Raw genomic sequence first — 14253 nt, 5'->3', positions numbered from 1 at the left:
GCGCGTGGGTGGAGCGAGAGCTATCTTGGCGCCAGGCTCGTCAGAGCTTTCTGGTAGCCACTGGTTACGTTGGCTGCGTTAGTGCATCAGAATATAGATGCTGATGTTTTCGCAAATGGGATGTAGTGCATGTGCATGCACTCTTTTACGCTACATGGGACTTTGTACGCATTTAGACAGCAGACTGATGGACAAATAGCTGCTTACGGTTTAGATACAAGTAAAAAGCGCTGTAAGCAGGACAGTGCCAAAACATTCAACGTGCCAACACATCGATGCATATCAAACAGCCGACTGAGTGTAGCCTGCAACACCAAGTAAAATAGGGCACCTTGATGCACGTGCGTTCAGGCGCCCTATGGTGACAAATGGAGCAGCACTGTTATGCACCAGCTTGGCATTTCCATTGTTTTGGCTTCTCTCCATGCCATTGCCTCTGGCCCACACTCGACCCAGTGTCCCTAATCAAATTCACTATACCCATTCTCAATTGCATGTTCACATTTTGGCAAATTCTGTGTGCATCATTTTTGTATTCAGGCTGTTAAATGCAAATCATACCTTACTATGCCTCATCGACTGAGTAGAAAGCAGAGAGGCCAAACATCTTTTCCTTCAGTAGGCACCACGATCAAGGGAAATGCATGTAGGTGTATAAAATGCTGGTATGCATCACTCATAATCTCATTCTTTTTATATGTGCAATGCAGGGGCAGCAGGCCTATGCTCCCCGCCGATGGCGGCAGCGCATTGCCCAGGATGCCGAGCACAAAGGTGCATTCTCAAACTGGCGTGTGGCCATCTATGCAAGTGCCTCCAAGGAAGCAGCCTACATGAACATACTCACTGCTGGTGGGGCCACCATTGTGCCAACGGCTGTAGTGTGTGCCGGCCTTGAGGCTGGAGAGATCACACATGCTCTCTTTGATACTGGAATGGCGAAAGGTGTACAGCTGGACTTGCTCATCAGTGCTGGGACTTTGTGTCTTAAAGCTGAGTATATGGCGACATTTCTGGTTGATGATCCTGTTCCACCACCTGACAAGTTCTATATACCTGAGGTGCTCAAGCTTCTGGACATCTCCGATAGCACCAATTCAGTCACATCTGCTAGCAAAAGAACAGCAGCCAGCACCTCAAGTCGTAGTAACCTGGCCTTGGGAGCAAAACGGAAGAGGCAGTGATTAAACCAACAGTCCTCAAGCCAAAAAGAAGGAACATTGTAAGGAAGTCTGTTGCATTTATGTGCATAATATAACTGTCAGTGCACAAAGGTTACTGTTGTACTGTGCATGCCATTCTTCTAATAACAGCAGTGTGGTTGCAGTGGACTTGTGTAGATTAAACCAGATTGGTGCTGCAATCACCTGTGAGCATTTACATAGTATAGTGTTGCACAGATTTTATGCGCAAGTTTTTACCTTATGTACATGATGTTGCTTAGCATATTCAAATGTGTAAAACTGACTGTCTTCCATGGCTGAGAAGAGCCAGCTGGAGCACCTCTTCACCACCCCTGTCCCTCAACCCTCGTCTCCCCCCCCCCTTTCCTTGCAGAAAGAAAAGCTTTGTTTATGCTTTGCAGCATGGAATATGATTTTTATGTTGTATTTATTTTTATTCTTGTGCCGGATATCTGGCTCATTTTCATTCTCGTATGGTTAAATAAACACATATTGATTGCTTTGCTTACTCTGAGTTGTCAGGCCTAGCAAAGCTGTACAGAAATGATTAATCAGCCATGCCAGCCTGGGACTTTACTGAATTGGATCACAGTGTATTGCAATATTACCTAAAGGGATGTCTGGCGTTTCTGGCTATGGGAGTTTTGCTGTCGTGTAGATGACGGGGGGATGATGGTATTGGAGTATAGCTGGTTTGTGGGGATCAGGGCTGGGCAGTATCGAAAATACACAGACCTCGGATACCTTTTTCACTACTCTTTGGGTGTCGTAATACCTTCGGCAGGTGGGGTATCAGTGTCTATGTTTTCGTTATATTGTACGAAGTATATTTTTTTAATAGGTATCTTAAGACAAAAAGTACACACCTTTGACACAAGCAGCTGAGCCTATTTTGCAATTCAGGGTGGTTCATACAGAAGCTCACACATTAACACCAGTTTTTTTTTATAATGAACAAACGCAAATGACTAAGCAGGTGCTGTCAGACAAGGGTAACAATTATGAAAATTTTAGTTTCCAAAATATACTTGCGTTGAACCAGGACAGTAATAATTGGTGTCCTTGACAGGAGGCAATCTTTTGGGCCTCTACTTGTTAATTTGGCCTGATTTAGGAAGTTTATTACCCTCTATCATTTACCGCAGACGCTTTTGCGCAGTCCCCTGGAACGCAAGTGCACCAGGCTGCATGTAACCATTGGACATGTTGGACTATATCGCTACTTTGTGTCCGCGGAACATGTCAGGCGGCCTAAGTAGTGGTGTACATAGGCGTATCCACCGGGGGAGGGGGGGGGGGGGCAAGGTGTTAGCTAGCCCACCTTGCCCCCCTCTGACAAAAGTTAGGGGGGCGGAGTCCCCCCTCTTTGGACAGGGGTCACTCTCGGCTGCACACTGGGAAACGAACCACTGTGGCGAAGTTTTCCTTCAACACAGCTATCGCGTCATTATATAAAGAAACTTGTCGTACGCTTCTGCTGTGATAATTGTCTTCCGCATCTAACGACCACGCTCTGTAGGCTCTCTGCGGTGCAGGCCGCCTATGCAACGCGTTCGCGCCTTGCGCTCCAGCATCCTAAAGGCACTAAAGGAGGCTACCGCTGAGCGGGGGCGCTATAAAGTTAGAACACTGCCAAAACAGATGCCAAAACGAGTGTTTTCCAAAAATTGATATTTCGCGATTTGATCCCCGCGTCCCCCCTTAAACGGTCGCGAGTGCCCCGAGACCATGTCATGTAAGTCATGCTGTACATGACATGCGTGTCATGATTTTCATGTTGTGACCTATCATTTACGTTCGTCATACAGTCATGTTGTGCCTCACCAATTTTGGTATATATGTGCCATTAACGAGACGGTCAGGAGAGCACAAAGTCGTAGGCGGCTAGATGGATGGATGGATGGATGGATGGATGGACGGACGGACGGACGGACGGATGGGACGGCACGGGACGGGACGGGACGGACGGACGGATGGACGGACGTTCGCTAAGAAATGCTTCGCATTTTAAAAAATTTATACCTGATATCCGGTATGATTTCATGCCGCGCCGGCGATGTACTCTGCACAGTTGTAGTCGTGTGAAGCAAAAAGAAATGCAGGTCGAACGCACTCTCGTGATATGAGATACGTGAAGCTGTCGTGCCGATTCTGCCACCGGGGCTTGTCGATGCTATAAGGTTCACCGAATCGAAGCACTTGTGTTTCACTCATCCGATAAGCCCGCGACATCAAAACCGTCACATGCCACAGAAACAAAAGGCTGTGGTCTAATATCGCATTGAAAGCAAGGAGACAACCTGAATTACGGCCCCTCCGTTTACGGTGGCCATGTTTTATGTTTTACCCGAAGGTCGCGGGCTCGATCCCGGCCGCGGCGGTCGCATTTTGATGGAGGCGAAATGGTAGAGGCCCGTGTACTTAATTTAGGTGCACGTTAAAGAACACCAGATGGTCGAAATTTCCGGAGCCCTCCACTACGGCGTCTCCCATAATCATATCGTAGTTTTGGGACGTACAACCCTAGATAGTATTATTATTGTTTTATGTTTTTTTTTACTGTTACATTGTAGCGTCACGCCCGGCGTGCGCTCCGATCCCCGAACAATACGAGTCAAGTGCAAGCATCAGAAGAACGTTTATGCATCGTAGAACAGTGTTTTTATAGCCAGGAGAGAAGGATGTGCGCACTGCTTGGTGCACACGTACGACTTGCTGTGTCGTGAAATGATAAGCGGCGATAGCAGCCAGATAGGTTCCATTGCTACAGTGACATTATCGAACGCCTTATTTTAAGAATCCAGCAAGGTCCGCTACGGCGTCGCGAATTTTTTTAACATTTCAATTAGACGTGCGCATCGAGTTCAGAATGCCGTCACGATCAACAATGCCAAACGCGGCAGCGCTACGAGCCACAGGCACCCCACAAATACCAAGAAACGATCCCTATTCCCCGGGCTTTCTGGTAATCCTCGGCGTTCGCCGTGACGACAACGTTGGCGTCTGCTCATGTCATCAACAAAAAGAACCTGTTTGTCTTCTCACGGATACGCGCGCTCGCCGGTCTTGCTCCTCGCCTTGCGAGGAGGAGAAACGAGCCGACGAACGGGAGCTTAGCGAAGGAAAGAGCGAAAGGAGAGAGGGCTGCTTTTGGATCACCAAACGAGCGTAACTCTGCTATTACGGCACCGTTTCAAAAAATTCTCACGGCTGCGTGTTCGTTGTAGACTCGTGCACGACTGTAACACCACAAATAAATTTCGATCTCTGGGTGGTTTTGCGGTCCTAAGTCCGCTTTATGAAAAATAATACGTGACTACTCTCCCACCCGCGAAAGGTGGGAGCGTGGTCTTGACTTGCTACCTCACAGTGATCTTGTTTGAGGGCGCTGCTTCCTGATGCGCGCTGCAATCTAGTTAGGTGTCATTTTTCAGATTTCGCGGGCCTTCTTTATTAGCCAAAAAAAACGAGCACGCAATTAGTACGTTGAAAGTGGCGCAGCTAGATGTCATTTGAACACGCCTACATATGCCTCATTGACATTTCAGTGATTATGTGAGTATTTGTCGAGTTAGAAACATGATTAGGACTAATTTACTAAACCTCATTAATGAAAGAATTAGCAGTGGCTACTACAGTATACTGGGGACAAACTGTACTAGGGGCGCTTCGTGTAACGACGTTCCTCTTTTCTTTTTTTTTTTAAATGGTGCTGCATGATATTTAGGACACCCTGTGTTTAAGCTTCTTTATATTCAGGCTGGAAATGCATGGTGTTCTGTGGACATGAAGTTGTAAAAACTGAAATACTTCGTTATATCTAAAATTTCGCTATGTTGATTTTCGATATATAGAAGTTTAGAGGGCCTCTGCAACACTTTTTGAAGATATCATCGAATGACTTCACGAATCAATTGCCGCGAAAATTCTTAAATTAGTCCGTCAAGTTCGAGCGGAGTTACAGGGATTTGTCCCACGCTTCAAGCGCTTTCTCTCTCATTTCGTACCAGTGAGCGCGCTGAAAACTACGCAGGGGGTGGGGGGGGGCTGTGACAAGGGGCCAAGAAGGTGCGTCCGTTCGTCAGCGCGCGTCATGACCTTGCGCACTTTCTTTTTTTGAGCGCGCAACTTTTGGTGTGACTGCGGGCACGTGGCGGCATCTTGTGGCGGCCGCGGTAAATATGCAGTTCACGATGCTTAAATCGGCCAATGGCTGTGGACTTTTGGTTTGTGGCGCTGTCATTTGGATTAATGACATCATTTGACGAGAGAAGAGGGAACGATTTCTAGTTCATTTTGAGAATTGTAAATTCCAGGCCGCGTGCTGCGCCATAATATTTGGCTCGCGTGTTCTCAGGAGCCTCAACTACCGATCGGCAGCGTTTTCTGACTATGCTGAAAAAGTGTTGCAGGCGCTACAGAAGAAAGCGTTTTATTAAATTATTTTGGGTGGATCGTGCCCACATATCTTCTAGTGCCAGCATGATGTTTCAAGTTGCCTGAATAAAAATGATCTACTTTCTAAAGTATATGATGACAGCTTTCGCTCAAGTTCTGTACATTAGCTTTAAGGGAGTCCAGCAGTTTCTTGCTATGTATACTTTCTCCCGGCAGGTTTCTTTCTTTTATTTCACTATTTTTGAACCTCGTTTCCTATGTGGTACGCTTTTTATCGCTGACTTGCATTTAATATTTAGCTTTCGTGTGTAGTTGCCGACACATCTGCGAACATTGTTTGCTGGTTATTTTGGGGGCAGCGCATTTTCTCCCAGCGATTTTAGGAATTAGTCAAACTATATGGCATAAAAGTGTCATGCAGGACTTAGTAGGAGAAAGTGCCATACCACGACGCTCGTGTTCAGAGTAGTGATTTTTCTAATTACACATTTACATCTTTACACCGCGCTCTGGTGTTTCGTGCTGTTTTGGCGTCATTTAGGCAATGATCCTGGAAAGTTTTTAACGTTTTTATATATATTTTTTTCTGAAACCTACTTATGAGAACGGGTTCGATGCCAAATAACTGCAGGAGATTTACGTGCCAAAAATACGATACGGGAGGCACACGGTAGTGGTGGGCTCCGGAAATTTCGACCACCCAGCCTTTTGTAGCGTGCACGTAAATCTTAAAGTGGTCCTGAACCACTTTTCCTGGCAATGATCGACTGACATCAGTATCGGAGTTTATTGTCTCACGAATCGATCGCCGCAGAAATTTTCCGAATCCTCAAGTACGAACGAAGTTGCAGAGATTTGTCGCACGCTGTAAGCGCTTTCTCTCTTCTCTCGTCCCGACGAGCAAGCTTCGGAAGCACACGGAGGGATGACAAGGGGGAACGAAGCTACGTCGAGCGCGTGTCATCACCTGAGCCGCTCTCTCCGCATTATTTAAACCCGGCACGTGGCGGCGCCACGTGGTAAAAAGCGCATCTGATTCAAACGCCGCTCTTGCTTTATGCCAACTACCGGCCAAAGGCAGCAATCTTGTATGTGACAGGAGGCAATGGACACCACATCGGTACCTCTGGTACCGAAAGACCGGCGCAGGTCTCTGGACCGCGCCAAGAAAACAAAAAAAAAAGCAAATAACGGGGCCGGTCGACGGTCCTGCTTCTTGAAGCAAATTATCTCGCATCAACACCCTACACTTCCCTAGTGCTGAACGCAGAACACCTACATTTTCCTCAATATGTCTGCACAAATACTACAATGGAATGCCAGAGGCATTTTTCATAACCTAGATTATATCAAAGACTTACTAAATGATTATCAGCCAAGAGTGTTCTGTGTTCAAGAAACACACTTAAAGGCAAGCCACCAGAACTTCCTAAATCAATACGTGGTTTTTCGGAAAGATCGGAATAGTGGCAATTCCTCATCAGGAGGCGTGGCAATCATTGTGCAAAAGTCAGTTGCATGCCAGCACATTGCGCTACAAAGATCATTCGAAGTTGTGGCTGTTCGGGCTATTTTATTCGATCACCTGGTAACTGTTTTCTCCATCTATATATCCCCCGACGAAAGGTTCGACAAAATAGAGTTTGAAAAGATGGTTGATCAGCTACCGGACCTGTGCTCCTAACTGCGCATGAGCAGAACGTAAACGTAGCCCGAGCTCTTACGGACGAACGCTATTTCTGGATATAGCGTTCAACGCTAACGCACGGCAAGAGATCCCGTACGTAGGGCAAGATGGCGGTGCCTGTTGAAGCGAGAGCCGTCCACTTCGAATCTTTGTAGCCGTCGTCCTGCATTATTAAACTTATTCATTCCCTAATAATGTTCGTGTTGATTAGGATTTGAGTAATGAGGCTTCGCCAACCGTGTACCGCCGATAAAATAGCTCCGTTTTTGAGATACAAAGTGGATTTGCGCTGCGAAGGCTTAGCAAGATTTGTTTGCAAGGTTCGCTCATGTGTTCTGTAGGCAGCGCAGAGATGGCGGACGCTGTCTTTAGTCGCCTCTTCCAAGATACGGCCACAAGTGAAGCAGATACATGTCAGGCGTGGTTTCCCTTCATGCCTTTCGCGGCAGTGCATGAATGTGACGCGTGATATGCGTCCCAGCTTAAAAAAGTAATAGGAGATTTTAATGCTCATAGTACGTTATGGGGTGATTCGAGATGCGATGCGAGAGGTCGCGCAATAGAAAATTTTCTGCTTTTATCTGGAGCCTCTCTGTTCAACAAGGCAGAACCAACATACTACAGCACCACTCACAATACATATTCATGCATAGATTTAGCCATTGGAACACCGTCACTTTTACGTTACCTAGAATGGAAAGTTATTAATAACCCATATGGGAGTGACCATTTTCTTACTCTTTTAGAAACTAGACAATGGCATGAGAGACCAGCTTACCCCAAAAAATGGAACTTGCGCGGTGCAAACTGGGTGAAATTTAGAGAGCTATGTATACACTGCGCCTCGAAGAGGTGGACCACCTAAGTGTAGATGAGCTGGCTAGCTATATCTCCGAATATATCCTCAACTCTGCTAAAAAGTACATACCTCAGTCTAGCGCAAATAAAATTTATGCAAAACCATGGTGGAATGAGGATTGTGAAAATGCAAAGAAACGCCAGAACAAAGCATGGAGCATTTTCTCTCGGTACCCAACAGTAGAAAACTTGATACACTTCAAAACTGCAAAGCTAACGGCAGGCGCATTCGCCGTATAGCCAAAAGGGCAAGCTGGACACGCTATATCTCCTCAATAAACTCTTGCACAGATGCCCGCAAGGTGTATAATAGGGTTCATAAACTCAAAGGACAACACCCAAATCCCTTCCCTATGGTCAATGACTCCGGTAACACAATAGAACAAGCAAACACTCTTGGCGAACACTTTGAGAAAGTATCAAGCTCCGAAAATTATACCGAGAAGTTCATGCACCATAAACGCATAGCTGAAAGTGTACCTCTGCGTCCGAACAGGCCTCTATCAGATGGATATAACCAACCACTCCAGCACACTCCATGAACTCAAGCTCGCTCTAGATTCTTGTGGAAGTTCAGCGCCTGGTTCTGACACAATTACCTATGAAATGATCGAAAATCTCCCCAACGAAACCCTAAACTACCTTTTAGGCCTTTACAACAAAATTTTCGATACTGGCAACATACCCTCTGCTTGGAAAGAGGCAATTGTCCTTCCAATCCTAAAACACGGCAAAGATCCTTCCTCTGTGAATAGTTACAGGCCTATTGCACTCACAAGCTGCCTACTCAAAGTGTTTGAAAAAATGATCAATCGCCGTTTAATCCATTATCTGGAATATAACGGTATATTGGATCCTTGCCAATCTGGCTTCCGAAGAGCTAGGTCCACAACTGATAATCTTGTCCTCCTTGATTCATATGTACGTGATGCCTTTGTACACAACCAATACTGTCTTTCTGTTTTCTTTGACCTCGAGAAGGCGTATGACACTGCCTGGCGATACGGAATCCTGCAAGACTTATCGTCCTTCGGAATATGTGGTTGGTTGATTAACATCCTAAGAGACTACCTATCTGAAAGGAAGTTTCGTGTAAGAATTGGATGTGTATTATCGCGCACATTTTTTCAAGAAAATGGAGTACCGCAAGGAGGAGTACTGAGCTGCACACTTTTTATAGTCAAAATGAACTCTCTTCGCCATGTAATTCCGTCTGCGATATCGTATTCAGTCTATGTGGACGACATTCAAATCAGTTTCAAATCCTGCAACTTGACCATATGCGAGCGCCAGATACAGCTATAGGTGTTAACCGACTTTCGAAATGGGCTGATGAAAATGGGTTTAAATTTAACACCGGTAAGACTACCGCTGTATTGTTCTCCAGGCGAAGAGGGATACATCCTGACCCTAGCATACTAATGAATGGACAAAGCCTAATCATTGCTAAAGAACAAAAATTCCTCGGTGTAATCTTTGATGCTAAGCTCACCTTCATTCAGCATATGAAACAACTGAAACTAAAATGCCTTAAGACTATGAACCTTTTAAAGATTTTATCCCATCAATCGTGGGGGACAGACAGATACTGTCTCATAGCTCTGTTTAGAAGCCTGGTTGTGTCACGCATAGATTATGGATGCATAGTATACCAGTCAGCTTCAAAGACAGCACTCAAGCTATTGGACCCTGTATACCACTTAGGCGTCCGCCTGGCCATTGGTGCCTTCCGTACCAGCCCTGTACAAAGCCTTTATGCAGAGTCGGATCAGTGGCCTCTGGACTATCAGCGCACATATCTAGGAGTCACCTATGCAATCCGACTCATGTCCCTGAAGCAGCACCCATGCAAAGCGCTTATAAATGATGTGTCTACAAAACAGCTATATGTAAACCAGCCCTCAATCGCCCCGCCGTTTCCGTTGGCAATAAAACCTGTTGCAGAAAAACTTGAAATTAATTTCGCGGATTTGCAGAAAATTGACCATGCTGAAGTCGTTGCCCCTTGGAAGCAGCGTCCGGTCACTTGTGACTGGTCCTTTAAAGACTTAATTAAAAAAGAAAACTTGTCCAAATGCGTTAATAGAGCAACATTTTTTGGCCCTTGAGCACAAATATCGTTCAACCGCCTTCTTCTCTGATGGATCAAAGTCTTCAACATCTATATCCTGTGCAGCCTATGGCCAAAACTTCTCCAGCACCAAGACCTTACATACACATACCAGCATTTTTACGGCTGAAGCGTTTGGAATACTGCTAATTATTGAGCACATTATACAACACAAGATGCCTTATCAAACGCGAAAATTGACCGTCTGCGTCCGACGGCATCAACACGAGTGATGCAAAAAATCATCATCACGTGACGACGTCACCATATGACGTCACAGATCACAAGAATTGTTACGTCATCGTGAAGTCACGTGACGTGACGTCACCACATTACATCTTCGCTTGGTCAAAGATAGGCCGGTCACGGACGCAGTGCATAACCAGCTGAGATGCACAAAGCTTGCAGTGCCTCCGATCTTTTAGGCAGTAAGAGAACCACGTTATGTGCAGAAATATCCTGGAGGGGGGCAGGGGATGCTGAATATATCGACTGAGAAGGAAAAGGTGGCTTTCGCCTTCACCTAAATACGGGCCTCAAGCATTTTCGCCTCCATCGAAAATGCGGCCGCCGCGACCTGCGGGTCAGCAGTCGAGCATTATAACCATTAGACAACCGTGGCGGTTTGCAATTGTAAAGCATGTTTATGTTTCCCGGTGATTTTTTTTAACTGGCATAACCATATATAGTCCAGCAATCGAATTCATATTTCATCATCAATGGCTTCCAAGAAACCGTCGACATAAATAATGGTAGGTGACAAGGATTTTTTTTTTTTATTATTTGCTTTGCATATTGAAGCCAAGCATAATAAACATTTGCAGCACGCCAGAAGCAACCCGTAACACTTCAGAAAGCTCGTGTTCTACAGTGCCTTTTGAAACGGAAAGAAGCTTTCACTTTTGTACTTCGTTTCTGCTCTTTGGAAGGGCTTCAGGTTACGGTGCTCTTGTGCTGACCCTAAAGACGTAGGTTCGATCCCGGCCACGGCAGTCGCATTTAGATTGAGGCAAAATGCTAGTCATAAACCACCCCTCGTGCTTGGTGAAAAAAAAAGTCACAGTTTCACCGCAAGCGCGAAGTAATGAATGCGATAGCAACAAATCGTGGTGTTATACGGAGTGAGGCTGGCAGTTAACTGTTTTGTATCCGATACCGCGTAACTACAAAACGCTGGTGTAAGAGAATACGGCCGCTCCAGGGAGAGATGCTCTCCACAGTCACTTCGCGTTGAGAGCGCAGCACGTAGAAGGGTATACGAGCCGCCCGCTGTGATGGCTGTCGAGATAGCGCGCGCGCCAGCGACCGCGCCCTTAGAATCAAAGTTCAACGTTGGTACTCGCGCGACCCCCCCCCCTCCCTCCCTCCGAGCGAATGCACCCTCCGAGCGACGGAGGGTGCATGCGTCTTTTCATGCTCGTTAAAGACGGGCGGGGCGATGTTATCGCATGCACCCTCCGAAAGACGGAAAGGGGCCGGCTCGTTTGATCTCTGCTTCGGCCGCGTTCGTCGCCCCCGCTCGCGCGCTTTTACCCGCGGTAGAACATGCGATGCGCGGGGGCGTTTGAATCAGATGTGCTTTTTACCACGGGGTGCCGCCACGTGCCGGGTGACGCCAAAATTAAATAGCTAGTATAATGACACTTGCGCTCGCCGGAGTAATGCGGAGAGAGCGGCTCAGGTGATGACACGCGCTCGACGTAGCTTCGTTCCCCCTTGTCATCCCTCCGTGTGCTTCCGAAGCTTGCTCGTCGGGACGAGAGAAGAGAGAAAGCGCTTACAGCGTGCGACAAATCTCTGCAACTTCGTTCGTACTTGAGGATTCGGAAAATTTCTGCGGCGATCGATTCGTGAGACAATAAACTCCGATACTGATGTCAATCGATCATTGCTAGGAAAAGTGGTTCAGGACCACTTTAAGATTTACGTGCACGCTACAAAAGCCTGGGTGGTCGAAATTTCCGGAGCCCTCCACTACCGTGTGCCTCCCGTATCGTATTTTTGGCACGTAAATCTCCTGCAGTTATTTGGCATCGAACCCGTTCTCATAAGTAGGTTTCAGAAAAAAAATAGAAAAACGTTAAAAACTTTCCAGGATCATTGCCTAAATGACGCCAAAACAGCATGAAACACCAGAGCGCGGTGTAAAGATGTAAATTATTATATTATTATTATTATGTTTTATTGGCGCAAGGGCATCTAAGGCCAAAGAGCGCCAGTACAAGTGTCATAGTTTCAGTTTAGTTTTCTAAAATAACTAGTTATGATAATTGCTGTACAGGGGCATATCTATAAAATATATATAACTACGGTGTCTCTAAAAATGAATGTCTATTTCATTACAAGGCCTTGAATTCGTTGGCTGCAGGTTCTCACGGTAAATGAGTCGGCAAGGTCCAAGTACCTCACTGCCGAATTCTTGCCTACGCAAGAACTGCGAGGGCTCGGACGTACTTCAACACGCACGGCAACAGGCTGTACCTCACATGTGAGGCCCAGCCTGGTGACTAGGATGGAATGATACCATTTCTAAAAAGCCGGCAGATCCCACGCATTGTGGGAATCGATGTAATGCGAAGCAGCCAGCAAAGAGCTGCATACATCGTCTTGTCGTTTAGCAAAATGCGTGTCATGGTTTTCATGTTAACTCCTATTATTTATGTTCGTCACACAGTAACGTCGCTAGCGAAACGGCCGCCAGCGCACCATGAGCCTGGCACGTAAGTCATCCTGTACATGACATGTGTCATGACTTTCATGTTAACTCGTGTTATTTATGTTCGTCACACATTCACGTCGCAAGATACCAATTTCAGTGTATATCGAGCTAGCGAAACGGCCGCCAGCGTACCATGAGCGTGGCACGTGTCATGCTGTACATGACATGCGTGTCATGATTTTCGTGTTAACTCGTGTGATTTATGTTCGTCACACAGTCACGTCACGCAATACCAATTTTGGGGTAGATCAAGCTAGCGAAACGGCCGCCAGCGCCCCATGAGCGTGGCACGTAAGTCATGCTGTACATGACATGCGTGTCATGATATTCATGTTAACTCGTGTTATTTATGTTCATTACACAGTCACGTCGCAAGATACCAATTTTGGTGTATATCAAGCTAGCGAAACGGCCGCCAGCGCACCATGAGCGTGGCACGTAAGTCATGTTGTACATGACATGCGTGTCATGATTTTCGTGTTAACTCGTGTTATTTACGTTCGTCACACAGTCACGTCGCGCAATACCAATTTCGGGGTAGATCAAGCTAGCGAAACGGCCGCCAGCGCCCCATGAGCGTGGCACGTAAGTCATGCTGTACATGACATGCGTGTCATGATTTTCATGTTAACTCGTGTTATTATATGCTCGTCACACAGTCACGTCGCAAGATCCCAATTTTGGTGTATATCAAGCTAGCGAAACGGCCGCCAGCGCACCATGAGCGTGGCATGTAAATCATGCTCTACATGACATGCGTGTCATGATTTTCATGTTATGACTTGTCATTTATGGTCGTCATACAGTCATGTTACGCCATACCCACTTTGGTGTACATTAGATTAACCAAGCGACCAGGAGAGCACAAAGTCGTAGGCGGCGTTCGCTGGCTTTGCGAATTCTTCGTCCTGCAGGCGGCCAAAACCGTCGAAATCGTTTTCGGTTTCAGATCTGTAATTCCCCCTCCCCCCGTATCTGCTTCACGGTCCCTGTCACTGAGAATCCAACGTACACGTTCAAGGGCCTTGTTGACGTTGTCATTTTAATTCAAGAGCCGGCTTGAGGTCGAATTTCCCTCATTTACTCTAGAAATGTGTTGTTCACTCATCTACCCATGCATTTTCAAATCACCACATGTATTTTCAAAGGATGCACAAAAGTGTCTCGGGAAAAAATCCAGCAGGCGGATTAAAACTAATCGCGATGTACAGCGTAAGAACGTTCTTTAATGCGAAATGTAAGGCGTTGATTAGTAATCAATTTTTAAAGAACGTTCCCGATAGAAATTACGTCGAGC

At 46.3% G+C, this 14253-nt stretch overlaps 1 protein-coding gene across 1 annotated transcript in view; it reads left to right on the top strand.

Moving 5' to 3' along the window:
• Window positions 1–1692, top strand: part of LOC119406690 (DNA topoisomerase 2-binding protein 1) — a 65071-nt gene extending 63379 nt beyond the window's left edge. Inside the window, exon 5 of the mRNA XM_037673425.2 lies at window positions 711–1692. Coding sequence (XP_037529353.1) covers window positions 711–1184 — 474 coding nt within the window. The 3' untranslated portion in view covers window positions 1185–1692. The remainder of the gene's footprint in view (window positions 1–710) is intronic.
• The last annotated feature ends 12561 nt before the right edge of the window (window positions 1693–14253 follow it).

This window comes from Rhipicephalus sanguineus, chromosome 1 (genome assembly GCF_013339695.2).
Source record: "Rhipicephalus sanguineus isolate Rsan-2018 chromosome 1, BIME_Rsan_1.4, whole genome shotgun sequence".
Taxonomy (NCBI): domain Eukaryota; kingdom Metazoa; phylum Arthropoda; class Arachnida; order Ixodida; family Ixodidae; genus Rhipicephalus; species Rhipicephalus sanguineus.
Note: the sequence above shows the minus strand (reverse complement) of the source record. Positions and strands in the feature narration are given on the sequence as shown.